Here is a 25,774-nt window from a genome sequence, read left to right as displayed (position 1 = left end):
TTTTTTTTGCCAGTACAATGGATATGAATGAAATAGTTGATTGTTATGGCTCTTAATTGTTTTGGCCTGATTATTTGTGAATTTAAACATTTTTTTCCTAAGTGTTTATTGACCATTTCAGTTTTACTCTTTATTGGTTGCCTGTTCATTGGTTGCCTTTACTCTTTTTTTTCTGAGTTATTTGTCTTTTTCTTATTGATTTGTGGGCATCTTTATTTTAAATATTAATCTTTTGTTGGCCATATGTATTGTAAGTATCTTCTCTTAATCTTTAAACTTTGTGGTAGTTTTTTATCACATGGAAGTTCTTTAATTTGGGGTTATTAGGTCAAATATTTTAAATCAATTGATTTTTATATTTTATGTCTTATCACAAAATATCCATTACTACCTTGGGTTGATTATAATATGCTACCATGTTTTCTAATATTAATGTTAAAGTTGTATTATTCTACCCACAAATCTTTAATGCATTCTTGAATTTATTTGTATGTAAAGTATGAGGAAGCTATCTAAATTTATAGTTTTTAAGATGGATGGCCAGTTATTCCAGCACCATTTGTTGATTAGCCATCCTTTCCCCACTGTGATGTGACGTCACCTCCCTCCTATGGAGCTCCTAAAAGACCTCCTTACCAGTCCCTACACCTGTACCGCCCTGTTTTAACTACGATGGTATCATGATATACCCTGATATATAGCAGGGCTGTCCCCCTTCCTGTTCTTTTTTTCACATAACTGGTTGTTTTCATTTCTCAATATTTGCTCTTCCATCTGATTATTAGAATCAGTTTGTTTCTGCTGTTCCAGAAGCAAAACCTGTGGTGGTTTTATTTCAATGGCATTGAATGTGTAGGTTAATATAGAGATATTAACATATATATAAATTTTGTTTTCTCACCCATGAAATAGTGTTTTATCATCTAGCACACCATTTCTTCAGGTTTTGTTTTTATATCTTTAATATAATTTTGTCTTTTTCCCTACAAATTACACATTTTTATGGGATCAGTCTCTTATTATCTCACCCTCTTTACTACCATTATGATAGTATTTCCTGATTAATTGTTGCTAGATTATTAGAACTTGATTTTGTATTTTGATCTTGCATCCAGCAACCCTGCTAAACTTTTTGCTTCTTAACAGTTTGTATATACTCTTGCATTTTTTATGTATATCACCATATTTTCTGTTTGTAATGACACTTTATCTCTTATTTCCCTGTCACTATCCCTTATTTTATTTTTCGTGTTTGTTACTTTGGCTGGGACCACTGGTTCAGTGTCAGGCAATAGCAGTAATGCTGGGCACCCTTGTCTGTGGGGTGATTACAATTGTGTAATGAATTCTTTCAATGCCTCTATTCTCACCGCTTTCCCATGATGGCCAGATTAAGCATTTCGACATGGCTAGCCAAAGTTCAAGTATGAATTGTAGTCATGTAATGAAGTAAAATTATCATATTCGTAAGAGAACCCAAGCTTTACCTCATTCAAACTCTTTTCTCATTTTCTAAATTAACCCATCCACATCTGTTACCAAGCATTCAAGCAATGAAAATAGTTCACTTAAAGGGTCTCAGCTATGAGTGTTTTGGGTTTTATTGTTGTTGTTCTTTTCTCCATTGACACCGTGGCTTCATGGGAAGTGTCTTATCAGAAATATAAATTTATATATGTTGATATTTTTCAAAATATCTTTTTTGTAGACTCCTATGAACCAGGCTTCAACTCGTTCCCACTGCATTTTCACTATTCATTTATCAAGCAAAGAACCAGGATCTGCAACTGTCCGACATGCCAAGCTTCATTTGGTGGACCTGGCTGGTTCAGAGCGAGTTGCAAAGACTGGAGTAGGGGGCCAGCTTCTCACAGAGGCGAAGTACATCAACTTGTCACTACATTACTTAGAACAGGTAAAATGAGCACAATGGGTTGTAACTACACCCATAGTTTGTTGACCTCGTATTTTGCATATGGCATTATCCTAGCATTTTCTGTTTTGCTTCTTTTCTTCTTTTGTTGTGGTAAAATAACTAAACTTTACTGTTTTAATACTTTTTAAGTGTACAGTTCAGTGGCATTAAGTACATTGACAATGTTGTGTGATCATCATCACTGTTTTATTTGCAGAACTTTTTCATCATCCCAAACAGAAACTCTGTCTCCATAAAACAGTAACTCCTATTTCTTTATACTCCTGTCCTCTGGTAACTTTTATTCTACTTCCTGTCTCTATGAATTTGCCTATTCTAGATATTCACGTAACTGGAATCATTTAATATTTGTCATTTTGTGTTTGATTTATTTCACTTAGCATAATGTTTTCAAGGTTTATCTGTGTTATAGTGTGTATCTGGACTTCATTCTATTTTAAGGCTGAACACTGTTCCACTGTACATACATACCACATTTTGTTTATCCATTCACCTATCAATGGACACTTATTTTGGTTGTTTCCACCTTTTGATTAATGCTGCTGTGCCCATTGATGTCGCTGCTAGCATTTTGTATGTGCCATTTTATTTAAACCTCACAGCAGTCCTGTACTGTAGGTATGAGTTATTATCCCCATCTTATAGGTTTGAAAACCCGGGTCTTCCCAAAACCTTCCCAAGTTACAAAGCTAGTGGTGAGATGAGGACTTGAACCTAGAATTGCTTGGCTCCAAAGCCTGTGCTTCATTTCACTATGCTTCATTGTTGTAGTAAAATTAGTAGTGAATGTGAATGTAAATTTAAATGGCCTTCTATGGCCTATTTCTTCATGCTTGTAGGTTGGCTGTGGGAACAAAATTTAGAGATGAGCATTATCTTTTCAGTTTCTTGTGACTTCACCTAGGTGGTAATTTTGACTCTACAATGGTTCCCTTTGCCTTAGCTCCCCTACTGGCTCCTACCGAAGCTTACTATAGACCCCCGAGAGTGTGCTCTCTTTTTAATTTATAAATTTGACTTGGAGAGCAGAGAAAGCTTATCTGAATTTAGCTAAATAAACCCTCCAGAAAAAAATATTCTCATTTCTAAAATGAGTGAATTGAATGAGATGATTTCTCAAATTCCTTTCAGCTCAAGTGCTGAGACTTAAATGTTAAAGGTGGAACTACTTCCAAATTCTAAAAAGAAGAGAACCAGGATCAAAAACTGGAGTGGAGAAATACAGAGTATGTTGGCAAGGCAGAGGACTTGTTAATGAATGTTGGAGGCTAAAAGATTTGAGAAAAATAAAAACATTTTTTTAACTGCCTAATAACCTCTTTGAGACTGATGTTATTTTGGTGTTAAATGCTTTGTGGTGGTCAGGTTGGCTGAAAAAGCAGATAGAGAAAAGCTATGGGAACTTTGTCTGAACAAGATGTACAGTGAGCTGTGATCCAATGAATCTCAGTAATGCAGTGCCCAGAGATAAAGGTCTGCGTGGCTTTCAAATCACTTTAGTGACCCTAACAAGAGTCAGCATTCCTGAGCTCTTTCTTGATCAAATAATTCACACTACTTATACTTAACACAGCTTTTTATTCGATAGGACACTTATAAACATCAGTGTGAAAACATAATGGACTGATTATATTCGAAGTGCTTTATCTCAAAGAAATGTACCTACTTGTTTCAGATGGTAGCACTGTCTTCTTTAATTCCTATTATGTCCATCTTTTCATGCAAAATAACATTCATCAGTTGAATCAGAATTTCTACCAACTATAATCACTCGAGAGAAGTATCCTGCCCCTAACCCTTTCTTTTCCTTTATTTTACACAGTCTTTGCAAGCTGCTACTTGACATTAAAACTCTTTGTCTCCCCATGTGTCTTCAAAATGCTCATAACATTAGCCTCATGGAGGAAGTGGCATTTGATTTTCTATATAACAAATTCATTTATTTAACAAATATTTGTGAGGAACGATAACATGCTGAGATCTGTGCTTGCACTGAGATAGTGGTGAGCAAAACAGATGAAGTCCTTGCCCCAAAGGTCTCATGGTCCAGGGGAGGGAGACATACATTGAATAGGTAATAATGAAGTATGTGCCTGTAATCCAGGGAGAACTGTGCAGAGGAAGTACAAGGAGTGAGGAGGTCTTGTAATGGGGGACTTAGACTGAGGAGGGGGTCGTCATGGACCTCCTCTCAGGGCTGACAGTATACAGACACCTGAAGAATGAGTAGGAGTGAGCAAGCAAGGATGGGGTTAGAGCATGTCAGGCAGTGGGAACTGGGAGCCTGTCGGCCCTCAGCTCCAGTTCAGGGAGATGGATTCACCCAGGGTCTCACTGACATTCACATGTCATTGGCCTTTGGGTCTCTGACTGTAATTTATCTGTTTCCAATTCACCCACCGCATCACTCCACTTGTTAACTTTTTACACTGATATACAAGAGTCTTCACAGAGGTCATAGCAGAAGATAATGGAGAGAAGAGGAGGAGATCAGCAGGAGAGGACAGAAGAACATAAATATAGAAGACTAGTATGTGTACGTGGGCATGTGGGATTGAGTAAATCAAGGAGCAGCTGCCAGAGAAAAAGGTGGATAGCAGAGAAATTTTTTAATTTCATACAGAAAGATATAAGAGAGAGAAAACTAAAGAGTACATAGGAATGAGAATAATAAAAAAATAGGCAGATACTGTTCATGAAATAACAATTTGAAGACTTTCATAATCAAATTTTCTTTGTGTACCTAATGATACTAGAAGTGTAACACAAATTAGTTTAGTTAATTTTGTTTTATTTTTATTGTTGTTCAAGTACAGTTGTCTCCATTTCTCCCTTTCCCACCCACCCCCACCCTCAACCCTCCCCACCTTTGGCTTTGTCCATGGGTCCTTTATACATGTTCCTTGATGACCCCTCCCCTTCTTTCCCCTGTTATCCCGCTCCCCCCTCCCTTCTGGTTATTGTCAGTTTGTTCTTTATTTCAATGTCTCTGGTTATATTTTGCTTGCTTGTTTGTTTTATTGATTAGGTTCCACTTATAGGTGAGATCATATTCATTCATTCAGCAAATTGTGATTGAGTAGCTATTGAGTGCTATGAGTTATGCTAGGCAATGTATATGTATACATGTATATGATTAAGAAATAGTCTTGTCACACTATCCAGTGAAAGAGCAAATCACATAAGCAAATTCTCACAGTACAGTAAGATAAATGCCGTAATAGAAATTCATGTGTTGATAATTAATTACATTCTCTCAGTCTCAGTATTACTATATAAGATGGAGACAGAGATGAGTTAGGCAAAAAACATTTTGGTAACCTTTGTTACATTAATTAGCTCACATCAGTTATAGAAATTCTATGCAGAATTGTAACTGCCGTCATGGCCATAGTTGCGAGACCTTCCACCTGCTCGCAGGGCACAGACTCTCTGAGCCGAATGCACCTTACTGTGCTCTTAAGTAAATAACATTCTGTTTGCCAGGGTATTATTGGTTTTGGAGTTCTCTTTGTGTACACAGTACTTTTTTCCAAAAAGTCTCCTTAAAAACATTTTAAGCCATAATAACAGGGTACACCTCAGCCCGGAAATTGAGTCCGTGGAGGAAAAAGGGGCCATGCGTATTTATTCTAACCATGAACCTCCCGAGTGCTCCTGGTGTGACCGCGGTCTCCACCAGCCCAAACATGCAGTGAGAAACCACTGCGAACAAGGAGTGTTTGCTGTCTGCCTCTACAGAAATCTGAATCGGGGTCACATTAGCCAGCTATCCAACATGAGTGGGGCTTCCAGAGTTTCAGTTTCTACTTGGCTTCCACTGAATGTTTTGTGCTCAGAAGGAAAAATGACGATGCCAGTGCCCACTGCGACCGCTCCAGATCTTTTCAGTTTTCAGAGGATAATTGTCCATGCACTTCTGAGCTCCTAAAAGTCAGTCTCTTTAATTCACTCAATAGTAAACCAAATCACTGAGTTTAGGCATGGTTTCTAGGTATTTGGAGATATTATTAAGTATTATGTGTGGTTTCGCTCCTTGCCACTTAAAGAATGCCTTCAGGAACAAGTTACTGTATTTACACACGAAATCCAAAATGGAAGTAAATATTTTTTTAAAAATCCAGATTACATGACCACCTCTTTACCCTGTACCATTCAAATCCTTTGGTTCTTGCCCAACTTAGAGAGCCCATAGCAGCCCCTCCCTCTGCCTGTTCCCAGACACTGGCCGTGTCTGGGTCACTCTGAGGATTTGTATCTGGGCTGACTGTGGTACCTGCTCCAAGGCCTCTTCTGAAGAAGTGGCCTAGGCCTGGGTCTCTATGGCTAAAACAAGTCTCCAAAGGGATTGTAAAGGACATAGCCTTCAGAACCCACCGCAGCTCAGTGCTTCTGTTTTACCAAGAACTAGGCCAGAAACACTCTCCACTGATCTCTAAAACATTTCTGTGAGGGAGGCAGGCTTTCTCATCCCACTCTTACAGGTGGGGATTTTACAGGTGAGGAAACTGAGGCAGATGCATTTAAGAGATTCACCTGAGTTAACACAAGTGGGGAAGCAGGATTCTGATTCCAAATCCGGAGGTCTTTCTCTTCTTGTAAACTGCCTTCATTTACCCCACTTTTAAAGATCATATTTTCTAATTCATAATCCCATTGCAAGTTTTAATTCTTTCCTTTAACAACTTTAGAACCCTTTCTGGGAAGGACATTGAGATTGCCCCCACACCACTCATTCCAGAGAGTAGTGGCCAGGGGCCTGTCCCAGCCCCAGGAGCCATGCTGACGGGGCGAAGCCACCCGGAGCCTGTATTTCTTCTGGTTGGTTCATAAATGGGCCCATGACCCAAGCTGGCCCCTAGAGAAGCTCCAGATTTTTGTTCAATGATTAGAAAAGACCCTTTCCCAGCTCAGTTATGAATAAAGAAGTCTGTAGCATGAGGGTGTTGGGCAGCCATCCTATGGCCATGAAGAGAGGCAGACTTCTACCACATAAGAGACAGAGCAGGGATATGGGCATAAACCAACTGTTTGGTGGGTAATTGAGACAATAAATTTTCCTTATCATTAAAACAAACTTGGGTTATATTTTCTGTTTCTGCAACCAAAGGCAAGTTAATGCACCATTTAATGTCAACAGGAAGTTCAATAAGCAAATTCTCCTTTACATTATCTAAGTTGTCTATAAAGCTGTTGTATAGGAAAGATATCAATATTGTTTTTTAGAGCAGGGAAAAATAGTTACATTTGTTTTATGAAAGAACTTCAAAGTACTTAGAACATCATTAGATATTTAACTGATGATTCATAAACACACATCTCTGCACATCTGTCAGACCTGCCTTGCCTCTTTCAGATACTTCACTGTCCTCTTGGCTCTGAGGGTCTGGAGCTCTTCTCAGCACCGCATGCTGCCACCATGCCACTCAGGCTCGGGTCTGTCACATTTCCCATTTCCTTTCCAATTACACTGAAACTTAGTGCTCTCAAATCTCATTCTATACTAATGACGCTCGCACTGCCTTCCCAGGTGAAACTAATTAATCTACTCATTTATCTATTCAGATTCATTTAACAAAATGTGTTCAGCACATGTTGTATTAGTCAGATTTCTTAGTTGCAAACTGGAAAATCCACTCTAACTAATTTAAGCAGCATAGAGTTTGTTAAGTACAAAGAACCTCAAGAAAAGTTAGGAAGCTGGGCTTGGGTACTGCCCATCTGGGAGCAGAGCAACCAGGAGACATGTCTGACCACACCATGGAACTGCTGTGCAAACGCTGTAGTTTTCCCGACTTGGCACTTAGACATTAAATCCTAGATTCCAGAAACTTCCCAGCAGCTGCCTCAGAAAAACCAGATGCCTTTGTTACCACACTGTCTGTAAATCTGATCTTCCTCATGGCTATCACCTCTCTTCACTTACCTCCTGTTCCACACAGGGGTGTCTGCTTGATGGAGCTACGTCTCATGTGAAACCTGAGTTGCAAGAGAGACTATGAAATGTAGTTTTATAGGAAGTAAAACAGGAAAGGGGGGGGGGGGTTTCATGAAAGCTGAGTGAGATGATTTGGGTTCTGCCACACGTACTAGGTCCTGTGAGCTGTTCCAGGCAGTGGGGATAGAGCAATGAACAAGAGAAGTTAAGTTTCTGGCCTTGTGGAGAAAAATCTAGTGGGGAGGCAGACAACTAACAAGTTAATAAATAGAATTTCAGATAGTGATAAGTACTGGAAGAAAAATTGAATGGAACAACAGCTTGGAGATAAGGGGTGTCACTTTTTATAGGGGGTTCAACGGGAGCACTTGTGAAGAAATAGAGTTTGAGCAAAGCTGTGAATGATGAGGAGCAGGAGGCTATATGAAAATCACTCCACGTAAAAGGAACAATGAGTTTTAAGGCTGTGGTGTGGGGTGAGCTAAGCATGGTAAGGGTGCTGTGAGCAATGAAAATGTGACAGATGAGGTCAGGTCAGTGGACAGGGACCAGATCACTCAGGAGTTGGGTCATGATATCAAGTGTATCGGGAAGGTGGTAAGCAAGGCAGTGACTTGATGTAACTTCCATTTTATAGATTCCTCTGGCTGCTGTGCGGAGGGTAGACCATGGGAGGGCAAAAGAAGAAGCCAGGAGATAGATTCAAAGACCTATGCAGTTTTCCAAGGAAGGGATGTGGAGCTTTAAATGGGAGTGATGGCAGAGAGGTGGGAAAAAGTGGTCCAATTCTGGGTATATTTTGTAGTTAACCTAATAGAAAATTGCTCTGGATTGGATGTTGGAGGTGAGGGGAAATAAGGGATAGTGCCTAAGATTTTGGACTGAGCCAGTAGGTGGGTAAAATCTAGGAAAGAACAAAATTTAGGGGTAGAGGGAAGAGAAAGTCAAGAATAGATGTCTACATTTTATAGTTGCCACAGGGATGAGCTCAGGGAAGAGGTTGAGGCTGATGGCATAAACTGGGGAGATATCAGGATATGGATGTATCTAAAACCAGAGGACTGGATGAGCTTAAATTTATGGAGAGAGTGCAGATAAGAAAGAAGAGGACAGAGCCCTGCGCACTCCAGTATTTACAATTTGGGAAAAAGAAAAGGAAGCATTCATTAACTAGTTTTTGAAGAAAACCAGAGAAGTGTGGTGTCCTGATTACTAAGTTGGTACTATTTCTAAAGGGGACAGTGAGTACCTGTGGTGAACACTTTCTCGATGCAGAAGTCTAGTACAATGGCAGTCACTGCTTTTGGTTCAGTGGGGTTTGCTGATGGCCTTGCAGAGAACCATCTGAGCTTAGTGCTAGCATGGGCATGCAAGATGGGAATGATCCAGGGGAGAGAGAAAAACTGATTAGAGGAGAGAGAGGTTCATTGTAGCAGCAAAACAGATGAGAGGAGAAGAAGAGGAAGATGGAGGGCTGGACTTAGATAGGAGCAGGGCAGTAACTGGAGGAAGGGTAGAATATGGATTTGGGGATGGGGCATGAGCTAGTTCTGGCCAGGCTGCTTATATCTAGTAAGAAGGGCATGTGGCCATCAGCCCAGACTGAAGGCGGGGAGAGAAGGCTGAATAGAACTATGAAACGCAAAGGTAAGGTGTGATTGCCTCATTTGTGAGAGTGGAGAAATGATTCTTGAGAGAAATACCACAGGATTTCTGATTTGTAGTGAAACCTGTGGTCATGAATTTAAAGCAAGACCAGTGGTGTAAGTTGTATACCACTCAAAACGACACTCAAAAATAATACTCCCATCTGGTTTTGTAAACTAAAGGAGTGGAAGTTCTGACAATGGGAATTACACACCTGGGAGGAGGGACAACCAGAACAATGGCAGGCGTTGGCAGTATTTTCAAGAGTCAGGATGTTGTGGTGCCCCTGAAATCACATCTGTGGATGGCTTATTCCTGATGTTTTGCAATGGGCATCCTAGCACTCTATTCTTCTTCCAGGGGAAACCCTGAACCCCTGGGGGCTCTTTCTGGGGACAACACACAGCAGTGTTTCATTCTTCTACCATCCATCCATCTAGTACCTTCCATTAAGTACCTAAGACACTCAGGAGTAAGATGAGCAAGTCTTCGTGAAACCAACACAAATTACCCCATTACTGAAATGATAGCAAACATGTACACTACACATATTATGGGCTAGGTACTATTTCAACATAATGTGTACACTTTAACTCTTGTAGTCTTCCCAGCAACCTTTGAGGTTGGTGCTGTTTTTTCCCTATACTACAGATGATGGCAGACAGAGGCAGAGATGTTGAATGACACAACCCTAATGAGGCTAGAACTTGGACCTAGACAGTTGGACACCAGAATCCAGGGCCCCTCCACCAGTAACCCCTACTGCCTCTTTCTTTTTTTTTATATGAATCTGTAAGTTTTATTTTTAAAAGTTACTCAGAAACCTATAGTATACTCCAGTAAGATATTAGTACCATTTTGAATGTTACATTGTAATCACCAATTAGAGAATTCTCCTTCATAAATAGATGCATTTTATAATATTGAGATTTTTTAATTATAGAGGTAAGTGTAATTTCCTCATCAAGTATCCAACTATTTCAAATATCAAGGACTTTAAACACAGATCTTCTGGAAATTTGTAATTAAAAATAAATCACCAATGAAGAGAGGCAGCATCTAATTAATCAATATGTAGTTTTTGTTGTTAAACTAATATTTAATTTTGATTTGCTTACAGATTTGTTTATTAGTTTGAGGCCAATTTCATTAGTTAAAAGTTATTTATCATTTCTAAGTCTTAAAAAATACCATTTTGTTAATCTTAAATTTTTACTTTTCTGATTAAGGTTACTTAAGATATAAAAAGTATCAAAATAATACTGAACTGCCTCTTTTACCTTGAAGATGAGGGGAAAGACCAAGTTTGATAGTTTTCAATGATTTCCTTTTCAAAGAATGATTTCTTCTTGAGTCTTTATATGAATTTTCCAATGGCCAAAAAACAGAATACTAATGTACCCAATTTTGTACAAGTTACATCATTTTGTACTGTCCAGAAATTGCAGGGATCATCTTGGTATGTATTTCCTACATTTACTTCATTCCATCTTCACCATTACTGCACTGAATATTGTTAACATATTTATTCTGAGCCTGAGTTATGAGTGTCACCCTGCATTTGGTTATTACTCCCTTCAGTATTTTTATTGCAGTTGCCCCTCAGTTGTTGGACATACATTTTCTGCTAAGCTGATAACATTATTTTTCTGCCTCATTGTAGGTTATCATTGCCCTTTCAGAAAAACACCGTTCACACATTCCGTATAGGAACTCCATGATGACCAGTGTCCTAAGGGACAGTTTGGGAGGGAACTGCATGACGACCATGATTGCAACACTCTCTCTAGAGAAAAGGAATATTGACGTATGTTGGTTCTTCTCTCTGGAGTTCTCAGTCTGAGTTTTCAATGTTAGTCTGTGCAATAGAGCTGAGGGTCCTGGGTGAGTTTCCATCTTTTCAGCTGGGTTGGAGTACACCTTCAGGTTGGAGTATACTTTCCAGAATTCACAGCTTTGGGTTATTTGTCAGCATTATAATTACCGCATTTGAGAACTGATTTCACATGCACAGGATGGTGTAAAGAAACCTCATACACAAATTTCAGAAGACCTCCCAATGGGTTGGTTACGTTGGCCAGAGACATGAGAGAGGAGACCCATCAGCTTGTCCTGCTCTATTTTCCTCTGGCTTACTAAGATACCTTGGAGACCCAGTCCCTCAACATGTCACTGGGCACAATACGCACCATGCTTTGGCGGGGGCTGGCTATCGAACAGCTTTCCTGGGTTTCTTTATGATGTTTCATGCATTTCAGTTTAATATTTGGGATCTAGATTTTCTCTGAAAGAAGTGGCAGAGGGGCTCGCAAAACAAAGCCAAGCCCCCGAGTACACTGTAACATGCCTTGAAATCTTCTCTTTTTGGTCTGTTACAGATATTTCTTTTGTAGTCTTTCATGTTTATGGATTATGGTGTCTGCTCTGATTCTGATTTGATATGTGGTCCTGCTTTAACAATCAATAGTTGAGAAACATACCAGTTGCCACTTAGGATCTCAGGACCTCCCACACCTTTGTCACTGATCATTTTATTAAACCCAAACAATATTTTAATAAAAAATGTTCCAGAGCAAAACTTCCTAATCTGGAGGCATGTTTCCTCATTGTGTTTTATACACATTGCTCTTTAGATGTGCATCTTTTTCCTGTGAACAAAAAATAAGTTTTATCTGTCTGTGCCATAACAGTTTAAGGCATTGTTTGTTTTCTTAGGAGTCTATATCTACCTGCAGATTTGCACAGCGGGTGGCACTTATAAAGAATGAAGCTGTTCTTAATGAAGAAATTGACCCCAGATTGGTAAGTAATTTTTAACTGATTGTTAAAAAAAAAATCAAAGTACTATATTAAAGATTAGCTAAACTCTGTAGGTACTTGTTTCCCTAACAAGGAAATGTTCTAAGTCCTGGAAGAATATTAACTCAATTAATTCTCACAACAGCCATATGAGTAGATGCCATCTTTATCTCCATTTTACAGATGACAGAACTGAGGCACAAAAATGTTAAACAACTTATTTAGAGTCCCTGTGCTACTCTGAATAAGCAGCAGAGCCAGGGGGCAGACACAGTCTGACTCAGGGTCTGTGTGCTTACCTGCAGTTCCCCATTACTCCACTAGTAAGGTGTGCAGTGAGTCCTGAGGGTGTATATGGTGGGATCACAAACAGTTACATCTATGTGAGGGCCGTAGCCTTTCTTTTTCTTTTTCTTTTTTAATTTTTTTTTATTAATTTATTTACTTTTTAAATACATTTGTCTCTGCCTCCCCCCCACCTCTTTCCCTTGCCCCCTCCCACCTTCCTAGAGACAATAGTAATAGGCCATCTTTTGGAAAGGTGTAGAGAAAAAGAAGTCCTAGTGGTTATTAAATAGAACCATATTTTGCATAAGTGCTCATTATTTTTCTAGAGATTTTTAAAAAGATTTTATTTATATATTTTTAGAGAAGGGAAAGGAAGGAGAAAGAGAAGGAGAGAAATATCAATGTGTGGTTGCATTTCGTGTGCCCCCTGCTGGGGACCTGGCCTGCAACAGGCATGTGCCCTACACTGGGTATCAAACCAGCAACCCCTTGGTTCACAGGTCGGTGCTCAATCCACTGAGCCACACCAGCGAGGGCTATTTTTCTAGAGATTTTAAAAAATTAATAATGCTTTGACCCATGAAATAATGGTCAAGCTTCTAGTTTCATAACAATGAACTGTGCCTTATCAAAGTGCTTTCCTGAGCAAAAATATTTACAAGTTACATGATTCAGCTACTCATTATAAATGCAGACATTTTCTTTTTTCTCTATTGTATTAGTCTTACATAAATGAAACGCAAAATGGAATCAACTCCTGCCAACACTAAAAATGTTGAAATAAAACATTCAATTTTGGAAAACTCCAAAATTAAGATTGTATTACTTTGCAATTCACTCAGTTTTCTTTTATTTATTTTTTTTTATTTTTCTAGAAAATAAGCTGGTGTAAGCTTAGTAGTATGCATTGTAAAAAAGATGTAAAATCTTACCAAGAGTGTTTTATTTACAAAGTTCTGAAGTTCCCAAAGGAAAATCTCAAATTCACTGTTACCCATATTAACTACTTCCTCTTGATTGTTTGCCCTCTTCCCTTGAAATCATTCCATTGAAGGGCAGAGAAGGAGAAAAAAGGAATAATGGAGCTATGTTTTATCCTGCTTGCCTCAGGGAGCCTGAGCTCTCCTCATGCAATTCTCTTAAGGAGAAACCAATGGGTGAGGCAGGGTCCTTTTCCAGTACAAGCCCTGATCAGGTACAGCATCACACAGGGCCCCCACTGGAAAAAGGAAACAAAATTCAAAAGAATTGTGTCTGGTGGAATTGAACTCCTAGGATGAATTCTGCTGCTGTCCCAACCCTGTCAACAACCCTGTAATGTTACTGTGCAGAAGGAGAAAGACAGTAATGGGAGTATTATTAGCTGGAAATCAGAAATTAGTTTATAATTGAAGGAAAATAGACATTGGGACTTTTTTCTTTAAATTTGTCTAGAGAGACTTTTCTTGGAAGGAACTTGCAGGTGTGTTAGAGATTTAAAGAAAAAAACAAGAAACTGGGAATCAAAAGCTAATAGCTGATAATTGAAAAAATGTTGAGGTCTTCCTGGTGCAGAACAATCTGGTAATTGACAAGTGTGATTTCCTGGTCTCTTTTATGATTGCTTCAAAAACTGCCATTATTCTCCATTATTTTATGTACAGAGCATTTCTGAAGCACAAGTGGCAATTGAAAATTTGTCCTCAAAACCACCCAAAATACAACTTGAGTGGGATCTCCTATGTCTTACTCTCAAAATTTAATGGCAAATATGGACCAGCCCTGTAAGACTGGACTTGCTTTCTTTATAAGTATTAGTGCCTCAGAGAGACAAGGTGATAAAAGAACTGTGAACAGATATCAAGGACCCATGGACATGGACATTGAGGTGGCATTTGATTCTGGAACTAGGGGGGTGGGCTCGCCAGAGGGGGATTAAGGGGGAAGTTATTGAAACAACTGTAACCACATAAACAACATAACATTAAAAATGTATAAAAGAATAAAGATGCATATAGGTAGTATCCAAAAAACAAAATAAGACAAAACAGAAAGGCTGTGAACAGACTACATTCTGTGGTCACTGGGCATGCCCCAAAATCTTCTCAGGATGGCTCTCATCCCCAAATTCCTCCAGTGATTTGAGGGAAAGTGTGACTGGAATAACTTCAAAATCATGAAAAGTTGGCTTAGCTATAAGATTTCTCTTCAGTAAAACAGAAGGTAAGGTGTTTGTTGGATTTGACATTGGAAGTAGAAAACATGGCATCAGGATTAATTTTGTAGAGAGAGGGTACAAATGAATGACTCACAAAGTTCTGTCCAAGGGTTTTCGTTCTGCATAGGTTTTTGATTGTAAGAATGTTTTTGAAAAGAAGCAACAACCAAAACCCACTCAATTCTTCACATTTAAATGAAATTCTAGAAGTACTGACATGTTAAAAGTATTTATATCACCTTCTTTGGAACTTCTGACCCTGTTTATAGGGTACAGATAATAGGAAACTCACCTATATAAAATTTAACAAGCATCTTTTGAAATATATGTCTGAGGCTAGAGGAAGTAAGGGAATTCTCCAGGGCCCGGAAACAAAGCTGAGGCTGCCGTTGTCATGGAAAGGAAGGGTGAAGGAGGTTTTAATAAAGACATAGAAGTGAAAGGCCTTGGAAGGTGCATGATGAACCTAAGACACCTCTTCCCTCCCCAACATAAAACCAGTGAAAAGTTGAACCTGAAAGAAAGAAATCTGTTTCCTGGCTTAGGGAGATGCTAAGGAAGCTTGTCTGCCTTAGCATAGACTCCAGGTAGGATAAAACATGGTTTCTCTGAAAATTTGATATCCTAAGACTTTGCCTCACATGAGTTTGAAGTTCAAATTTGCACAACTTTCTTGGTCTGGTAACCCCCAAGCCAAGAAGTTTGAAAATGAATACTTAAGTAAATCAAAAATTCAAAATACAAACTAAAAACCATAAAAATGAGTAAAAATAAAATGCCAGAGCAAAGATACAGCGGAAACAACAAAACCTGAAGTTTATTTTTAAAAGATTAATAAAATGAACAAACCTCTGGAAAATCTAATGAAAAAATCCATAAAGAAGGCACAAATTGATGTAATAAACATTTGAAATGCTAAGGGGACTTAACTACAGGTACAGTAAATATTTTAAAATAATAATAAAGTGCTTTGAATGACTTTATGGTATAAATTTGAAAACTTAAACAAAATGGACAACTTCTTAGAAAAACATAACACTAAAGCTGAAGCAAGAAAAATTTAAAATATTAATAGATCTACAACTAATAAATAAATTGACTCAATAATAACAATGGGAGAGGAAGAGAAGGAGGGAAGGACTAGAGTCAATGTTTTTGGTTTTTTTAATAGTCACCATATATTGAAGGATGAATAAAAATTCGATTTTATCAGCTAATTTTTTTCACTTTTTTAGAATTATTTTTTATTCATTATGTTATTACAGTTGTTCTGATTTTCCCCCTTTGCCGCCCTCTATCCAGGGCTCCCACTCCCTCAGGCAGTCCCCACAACATTGCTCATGTTCATGGATCATGTTCTTTGGCTACTTCCTTTCGTTTCCTTTACTGTACTTTACATCCCCATGACTATTCTGTAACTACCTACTTGTATTTCTTTTTTTCTTTCCTTTTTATTTGTATTTTTTTAATTTATACATCATGTTTATTCTATTACAGTTGTCTCAATTTTTACCCCTTTATCCCTCTCCACCCATCCCACCCCTACCCCCCACTCCCACAGTCAATTCCCACTCTATTGTCCATGTCCATGGATCATTCATACATGTTCTTTGTTTAGTCCCTTCCCCTTCTTTCCACCATTGTCCTCTTTCCCCATCCCCTCTGGTCACTTTCAGTCTGCTCCATGTTTCCGTGCCTCTGGTTTATTTTATTCATTAGTTTATTTTGTTGAGTAGAGTCCACTTATAGGTGAAATCATATAGTATTTGTCTTTCATCAACTGGCTTATTTCACTTAGCTTAATATTCTCCAGTTCTATCCATGTTGTCGCAAAAGGTAGGAGTTCTATCTCTCTTTCTTTCTTTCTTAAATGCAGATTGATTTTACTTTTTAAATGTCAAAGTTAGTTATAAAATATTTAAAAAATTTAAAACCATTATAAAGTCTCAGCAATTAAGCCAGCATGACACCAGCACAGAAATAATCAAGTAGATCAATGAAATATAATGAGCATTCTAGAGGCAAACATATGTATCTAACAATATAATATAGGATTAAGTTGATACTTCAAATCAATGGGGAAAATAAGGCTTATTCAACAAATAAGGTGCATGAACCACTATTACTTGAAATAAAACTGATATAGAGCCCTATTTCACACATTATACAAGAAATATTCGGGTGAGTTAAAAATCAATATGTAGAAACTAAGGAATTTTAGAAGAAAATAAAACTATTTTTCATGACCTGAAGTAAAATATTCAAACCCAGAAGCTATAAAGTAAATATTGACAATATGACTATATTAAACATTTAACTATATAGTAATATGCACATTAAAAAAGTTAAAGGACAAGGAATAGAATAAAAAAGTATTTGCAACACATCTAAAACATGGTTAAAAGGGTTTTTTTTGTTTCTGTTTTTTTTTTTAGGGAAAGAAATTCTACAAACTTTTAATCAATAAATGGATAAAGAATACCAAAAAGTCATTTAAAGCTTTTTTTAAAAAAAATAATAGAGATAGGCAAGAAATATACTAAAACAGGTTTAGTTTCAGCAAATAGTAAAGGAACAATTAAAATAACATCACTGTCACATCAGATTAATGAGTATTGAAAATATTGGTAATATCTAGTATTGGCAGCTCTGAAAGGAACTGGGTATTCATAGAAACTTTTTCTTCATCTTAAAGTAGTCCCTTTAGCATATTTTGCACTGCTGGTTTGGTGGAGGTGTAGTCTTTTAGTCTTTTTTTGTCTGGGAGACTCCTTATTTCACCTTCCATTTTAATTGAGAACCTTGCTGGGTAGGGCAGTCTTGGTTGCAGTCCTTTGCTTTTCAATACTTGGAATATTTCTTGCCATTCCTTTCTGGCTTGCAGTGTTTCTGTTGAGAAGTCAGCTGCTACCTGTATTAGGGCTCCCTTTTGTTACTACCTCTTTCTCCCTTGCTTGCTTTAGGATTCTCTGTTTGTCTTTGATATTTGCCATTTTAATAATGATGTGTCTTGGAGTGGGCCTCACTGAATTCCTCTTGAATGGGACCCTCTGTGCTTCCTGGGCTTGTGTGACTTTTCCTCTCCTCCAATTAGGGAAGTTTTCCATCATGACTTTTTCAAACAGGTTCTCTATCCCTTGCTCCTCCCTTCCTTCTGGTATCCCTATTATATGGATTTGATTATGTTTCAAGTTGTTTTGCATTTCCCTAAATGCCTCTTCATTTTTTTTTATTCTATTTTCATTGTCTTGCTCTTTCTGGGAGCTTTTTTCTACCTTGTCCTCCAGCTCGCTGATTTGGTCCTCAGCTTCATCGAGCCTGCTTTAGCTTCCCTCTACTGTGTTCTTCAATTCAGAAATTATATTCTTCATTTTTCCTGGTTTCTTATTGATAGTTTCTATGTCCTTTTTCATGCTGATATAGTTTGCAGTAAGTTACTTGTAGTTTCCCTGTAGTTTCTGGTAATTCTCTCTGAGCTCACTGAGCTCATTGAGCTTCCTTAGAACCATTGTTTGGAACTCAATATCTGATAGCTTACTTGCCTCTATTTCATTTAGTTCTCTTTGTGGGGATTCTTCCTTTCCCTATGATTGGGGGCTGTTTCTTTGTCTTCCCATTATTTGTGAGACTCTTCTTTTTTGCTTCTGCTTCTTAAGTTGATCTGTCTTGATTTCCTGATTTTGTGGTGTGAACTTCTATGGCAGGAGACCACTGTTTTTACTTTCTGGATCTGCCTCTGTTGATGTCAGATGTTGACCCGGTCTGACATTAGGCAGTCTGTTCGAGACTTCCAGTAATCTACTGTTTGTGACTGTCTCCTTCAGCTGTTAATCTCTACCAGCTAATTTTTATTTTAGGAACTTTGCATTATGGTAGATCATATGATCATTAATATAATATGTGGTATCATTAGAAAACCAGAGAGGAGGAGGGAGAAGGATAACGGGGGAAAGAAGGGGAAGGGTCATCAAGGAACATGTATAAAGGACTCCTGGACAAAGCCAAAGCCAGTGGGGGGGTAGAGTTGAATGTGGGAGGTGGGGGGTGGATGGAGTCGGGGAGAGTGGTGGGAGGAAAATGGGAACAACTGTAGTTGAACAATAATCATAAAAAAAGAAAATGAATGAATATATAGTAAAAGGAAAATAGCCATGGGAAAAATAAACACCAAATTTAGGGAATTTAAAGGAAAATTCATTTAGGGAAAGCTGTACAGGGCCAAGAGCTTTAAAAAAGTCTGTAATGTTTTATTTCTTAAGCTAAGTATTGGGTACATTGGTGCTCACTTAAGGGGTTTCAGTTATGTTGGTTGGTGTGCAAGGTGTTCTTATACCCTCCTGTATATCTGAGGTATTTGTACTAACAAAAAAATTACACAAATTAAGGTAATTCATCACATTTACAGTTTAAAAGAGAAGAACTACATGATCACATCACTAAATGAAGCAAAAAAAATTTGATAACATTAAACATTCACACATAGTTTGGAAAGACTCATCACTCTTTGAATATAAATGAACATTTTTAAAGTGATTAAGGGTATCAACCACATATTACTGCAAGCATTTTAAAGATGGAATGTTAGAGGGAGTAAGATAAGCATGTCTTTTTTTTTTCTTTCCTTTAATATATTTACTCATCTGAATGCAAAAGTTAAATAGAAAGATTTAAATTTTAAGAGTTAAACAGAATAAAATGAAACAAAATATTCTAAACAGGCACTATTTACTCTCTATATTCCATATTATTCTGAAGCACTTGGAAGTCCTAGGTAGGACAGAGACAATTTTTAAAAAATTAATGAGGATTTGAAAAAGAAGAAAAAGTTCTGTCATTACTTGCAGACAATTTTATTGCTTACATAGAACATTCAAGAGCATTTAATGATAAACAGACCAAAATAATGTTCAGAAAATTATTTGGTGCATAATCCATATATAAAATGAATCACTTTCCTATACATCAAAAGCCAAAAATTAGAAAATGCAATTTTACAATAATTGCATTTACAATAGCAACAGACTTTAAAATTCTAGGAAAAAATCTAATTAAAGACATAAGATATTTATAGAGAAAACTATAAATCTTTATTGAAAAGTATCAGTGGAAAGCCATACCATGTTTATAGATGTGATGATTCAGCATCATAAATCTGATGTCTTACCAAATTTATTTTATTTACTTTAATCAAGTTTATTTTCTGTTAAAATTTGAGGAGGGCCTTTGGCAGAATTTTATAAGCTGGGTCTAAAATTTATATGAAAGAGGAAATGACCAAAAATAGCCAAGTCTGTTATGGCAAAGAACAAGATGGAAGGGTCTTGTTCTGTCTGGATGCCAAAATTTATTAAGGTGATTAAAACAGGGTGGTACTGCCATACACATAGTCAAGCAGACAAATGGTCTTAGCCAATAGCTCAGGAAAAGATACATTTATATGTGAAAACATGTTATATAACAGCAAACCTTGCGTGGTTAGCTATATAAAAATTAATTAAATTAGATCCAGATCTCATACTTTATAAAAATAAAAACCTAAATGTGAAAAGCAAAGCTTTAAAACTTTTATAAGAACATATAGAACAATGTTCCTTTGATTTTAGGTAAAATAGATTTTCTTTAAGAAGATACAGGAATACAACTCATAAGGAAAGAAGTTAATAATAAAATTATGTTCAAATTTAAAACTTTCATTTACCAAGAAAAAACACCACAAAATGAAAAATATGACATAGATTGGGAGAAAAGGTGTGTATTGCACAAAACTAATAAAGGGTTCGCATCCAGACTATATGAAGAAGCCTGCAAATGAATAGAGAGAAGTAAAAACAACCCAATTGAACCTGAGCAAGAATGTGAATAAATAATTCACAGAAGAGCAGACCCAAAGAGCCCATGTATATAAAGGTGATCAACCTCTCTAATAATCATGAAAATGCAGATTAGAACTGATTGAGATACCATTTTACACCTACCTGATTGACAGAATTAAAGTGTCTGTACTACATACATAGTGACAAAAATGTGGGAGGAGGGAACATGTGTATAGCTGATGAGAATGGAAATTCATACAACTGTTAAGAAAAATTTATCAATATATTGTGTAATAAAGGGAAGATGTGATACTCTACAACCACACAATTCTCAGTGCACACTATGGAGAAATTCACATATGTGCCCAAAGTGTAACAGCAAAGGTAGAAATCCTAAATGTCCATTAGCAGGAAACATGGAAAACTAAATTGTGATCTGTTCCTTAAATACTATACACACACACACACACACCCTGAAAATTAATGAACTAGAGTGACATTAAGCAGTATAAATAAACTCAGGGGGAAAACAAGTTGCAATTACATACAGTATAACATTTTACATAAAACTTAAGGCATATAAAATAATTCCATACATTATTTACAGTTATATCCATATGTATGGAGTAAATATCTGAAAAGATGGAGGAAATGCTCCCCAGTACATGTGGTTTAATGATCATCTCAGGAAGGGCAGAAGGGGAATAGGAATAAGGAGTTCCAGTTATGTCAGTAATGTTTTATTTGTTAAAAAGAATTCTAAAACTATTTTAACAAAATGTTAAGATTTAATGTTTGTTTAAATCTTGGTGGCAGGTATGGCAGTGTCTTTTACATCATTCTCTATACATTTGTGCATCCTCAAAATAGTTCATAATTTGAAAAGATATATGGCCTTGGCTGGATGTCTCACCAAAAGTTCACAGGTTCAACTCCCGGTCAGGGCACATCCCTAGGTTGCAGGTTTGATCTCTAGGGTGTATGGGAGGCAATTGATAGATGTTTTTCTCTTTCCTTCTCCCTCCTCCCCTCCCTCCCCCTCTCTCTAAAATCAATAAACATATCCTTGGATGAGGATTTCTTTAAAAAAAGAAAAGATGTATGTTCTCTGTCACCAAGTTCCGTTTCATGAGGAGCTACATTTACTCTCTGCCTTGCCATTTGTAGATGATTATACGCCTACAAAAGGAGATCCAGGAGCTGAAGGATGAACTGGCCATTGTCACTGGGGAGCAGAGGACAGAGGCACTCACAGAAGCAGAACTCCTTCAGTAAGCCTGCAGACTTTTTTTTTCTTTTTCCTTAAGAGTATAATTTGTGTTAACTTCTTTGTTGGTCCCAATGTTATGAATTCACCTCAAAGCGTGAAGGTCTCCTGGGACAGTCTGAAATTGCATGGAGGCGCCAGTTAAGAGTGGCAGCTTTCCATGAAAAGCTGGATAAAGCTGGCAGTGTTTTTGTCGCCTGAGCTTTGAAGAAGTAAGGAACAGGGCATTGAGGATGGGAATGCCCTTCTCGTGCCAGCTGAAGAAAAGGGGTTGTGTAATAGTCATGCAATTTTAAAACATGTCCACCAAACACTCTCACACTGTGGACCTCAGATCTGAAAGGAAGTCAAGGAACATCCTTTGTATTAAACAGCATCTTGCTGCAAGCACTAATGTGTCCCCTGCCAAAGTAAGCTCTCCCCTTGAATAAATAGATGGCCCATGTATTATAGTTCAAATACTTGAAGTGGGAATGAAAGCAGATATTCAAACTTTACATGAAGGCAGCATCATTCAAAGCCTTCAGATGTGTGGCCATATGGCACATCAGTGGCTCCCCATTTTCTCTCTCATCATTGGGGGCTTTCTTGTTGTTTCTGTGCTGCTTAGGCAGCGTTGGTGAAGTGATAATAATGGGCCAGGCTTAGAAGACAGTGGTAGCTTCTCTTTCCAAATAAGAACTAGAGCTACACAAGATCTTTCTAAAGGTATATTGTCATTTCACCTGACCCTCTCTCAATAGAGAAAATGATAAATAATAGAGATAATAAAAATATTTTCTTTAACTATTTCATGGCTGTGCTGGAGGTAGGTCTAAAGCAAGTTTTCTGTTATACACTAAACTTTTACTCCCCTAGATAGCATTTCCTAATTTTAGAACAGTGTGTTTAATAATATGATAGGCCCTTAAGGCTTTCTCACAAAACTGCTTTGTGGCATATATGCAGCTAAGCTGAACTATATTGCCAAAATTCACATTTAAAAACATTTTATATCACTCCTTGAAATAAGATGAGATACCTTACATACTGAGAATTCCTTTACTACAGTCCTCCTGTCACCTGAAAGGAAGGAATTACTAATTATTATCTGTGAAGATGTCTATTCAGAATTTTGATTTTCATGTCAGGGTCCAGCCAAGAAGATAAAATCATTCTAGACCTTTCCACAAAAGGCATTCAATAGAGGATATGTACTGTGGAGGAGATGGTCTTGTGGACACGCTGCAGCACCCAGCGATCAGGAGCAGCAGGAGCTGCCATGGCCCTAGGACAAGGGACGGGTAAAGGTTGTGATAACAAAGCCTGGAACTGACAGGCAGGAGCTGGGCCGTGGAGAATGCTGTCACTGATGGAAGCGGGGCCACTGAGGAGCCCCAGGTGCTGGGAGAGGCATCATCCCAGTGGGGAGCCCTAGCTTCTCCCTCCTTTCTCCTTCTAGCCCTCTCCCAGTGCCCTGCATTGGCTGAACTACCAGAAGCCAGCTGTTAAAGGGGTGAGGAAATGGAGTTTCCAAGGCAAAAAGGGAAATGACCAACATATCAAATAAGTACCAGTGTTTTCCTTAATTCCTGTCTATCCTGCATGTGGCTTAGGAGGCTCAGTTTAACGGTAAAATTCTGAAGTCAGATTGAGTACGTATCCTGAAAGCCTCCACTGCACCAAATCAGGGGAGTTATAGAGCTCATATAAAAAAGCATCCGAATCTCTAGCCACTCCCATGAACCAGAAGTAAATTTCTCAAGGGACCAGGGGCTTGAAAAAATTCCTGAAGACTGACAGGTTGTGTTGAGATGAGCTAGAGAACAGGACAGGTCAGAACCTTGATGCAAGCACCAGGAAGTCTCCATATCTGGACATGGTAGCAGCATGATAGGAGAGGGTGGGAGCAGCCATGAGGGTTTAAGTGAGCTGTTGTAGCAGGAGCAGTTTGTCCTGTGAAGGCTGGGCACTCCTCTTCCCTTCTTAACCCATTATTTAGGATCCTGTTTAGCAAGGAGAAAGAAGAAAGGGCCTCAGGTAGCTGATGATGGCCAAGACACAGAGGGACCCGAGGAGATCTGAACACAAGCTGCTGTTCTCAGCTCTGCCCATCCATCCCCTGTGCTCACTGAGAAAAGTGAGGAACAAACATACACAGCTGCTTCAGCCTCTCATCTACGACTGCTGTCCAAGCTGAGAGTCCAGGAGAGATGAGCCCACAGGTGGGACTGATTGGAAATCTGAGGACTGCCAACATCGAGAAAAACAGGAATAGGAAGCATTTGCAGCTTGGAGGGCTTCAGAACTAAATTTCACAACCAAATCAATTAAGATTTCTAGAGATATAAAAGATGCTACTATATCCATGAAACAACAGGATCTTGATTTTTATAAAGCAGAACCAAGAGGAGATCTTGAAAATAAAAAAAAAAAATTAAAAGAGAGGGATTCAAGATGGCAGAGGAGTGAGTGTAAGTCACACTGACCTCCTCCCAAGACCAATCTGGAATTACAACTAAAATCTGGAGAAATCACCTGGAAAACAACTGAATAGCGAGAGAGGAGCCTTAAAACTTCGGACATACAGAGGAATCGGCTTTAGCACAACCTAACTCGTAAGGAGCATGGTAGAGGCTTGAGAAGTCAGCAGTGCCAGAGGGATATTGAAACAGCCAGTTGGACCCCCCTGAGAAAAGCTGGGTCTAAACCATAGGCAAGGATCCCTAGCCTACAGCGCCAGAGCCCAAGAAGCACACAAACACCCAGCTGACAAAAGCGGCAGGGTGCTCTCTGCCAGAGATAGGCTGCTGGAGACACAAGGAGCCGTTTAAAGGGCCAGTGCAAAAATTTGTAGTGGCAGCCACTTACCCTGGACTCTGGCGGAGGTGGGAGAAGAGTGGGCTAGAGACACCTGAGGAGAGACTGGGGAAGAAGACATTGGGGAGAGAACTGAGAAAGTGGCTGGTAGGGTCCTGATGCTGACTCACCCCCCATTCTACAGCTGCCATCCACTTGGGAAAGCCACTCCCCTGAGTGGCAGTGGCATGAAAGGACAAAGTAGGCATGCCCCCAGGAAGCTCTGTGGCAGCCAGGCTTTGCACAGGCCCAGATGCTGAGTACAGAGTGGCAGTCACAGATACCGGATCCCTGGGTAAAGGGGACTCAGAGTGGTCTAGAGTCGCTTGAGGAGAGTCTGGATATGGAGACGTTTGGGAGAGAACTGAGGGAATAGCCTGGGAGATCCAGGTGCTGACTCTTCCCCTACATGGCAGCAGCCATCTTGTTCAGGTAGACTACACCCCTGAGTGGCAGCAGCATTAAAGTACCCAATAGCCCCACCCACAGAAGGACTCTGCCCAGCCCTGACTGCTGAGGACAGAGTGAAGAGATTAACAACTAGAGGAACAGGCACAGACAGCAGATTCCTGAAAGTCTCTTACAGACTGCCTAAGGTCAAATGGAGTCAACTGCTGACATCATCAGAGCCAGATACAGAAAGAAAGGGAAAAAAAAGGGGAGGTCCTCCTATCATAGAAGTTCATACCACAAAGTCAAGTCAGATCAACTGAAGAAGCAGAAGCGAAAAAGAATCTCACGAATAATGGGAAGATAAAGAAACAACCCCCAATCGAAGGGAAAGGAGGAAACTCCACAAAGAGAATTAAATGAAATAGAGGCAAGTAAACTATCATATATTGAGTTCAAAACAATTGTTCTAAGGAGTCTCAATGAGCTCAGTGAGCTCAAAGAGAATTACTAAAACTACAGGGAAACTATGCGGAACTCACTGCAAGCTGTATCAGCATTAAAAAAGACATAGAAACTCTCAATAAGAGGCAAGAGGAAATGAAGAATACAATTTCTGATTTGAAGAACGCAGTCAAAGGAATCAGAAGCAGGCTCAGTG

General features: G+C 38.6%; 1 protein-coding gene across 1 annotated transcript in view; it reads left to right on the top strand.

Annotated features, from left to right (window-relative positions):
- Positions 1 to 25,774, top strand: part of KIF6 (kinesin family member 6) — a 408,870-nt gene that overhangs the window by 130,989 nt on the left and 252,107 nt on the right. Inside the window, exons 7-10 of the mRNA XM_054570213.1 lie at positions 1,709 to 1,915; positions 11,185 to 11,328; positions 12,237 to 12,323; positions 21,786 to 21,889. Of these exons, the coding sequence (XP_054426188.1) occupies positions 1,709 to 1,915; positions 11,185 to 11,328; positions 12,237 to 12,323; positions 21,786 to 21,889 (542 nt within the window). The remainder of the gene's footprint in view (positions 1 to 1,708; positions 1,916 to 11,184; positions 11,329 to 12,236; positions 12,324 to 21,785; positions 21,890 to 25,774) is intronic.

The sequence above is a fragment of the Pteronotus mesoamericanus genome, unplaced genomic scaffold (assembly GCF_021234165.1).
Source record: "Pteronotus mesoamericanus isolate MK-2021 breed Mesoamerican mustached bat unplaced genomic scaffold, CSHL_Meso_final contig_20, whole genome shotgun sequence".
NCBI lineage: Eukaryota > Metazoa > Chordata > Mammalia > Chiroptera > Mormoopidae > Pteronotus > Pteronotus mesoamericanus.
This window is presented reverse-complemented; position numbering and strand designations above follow the sequence as displayed.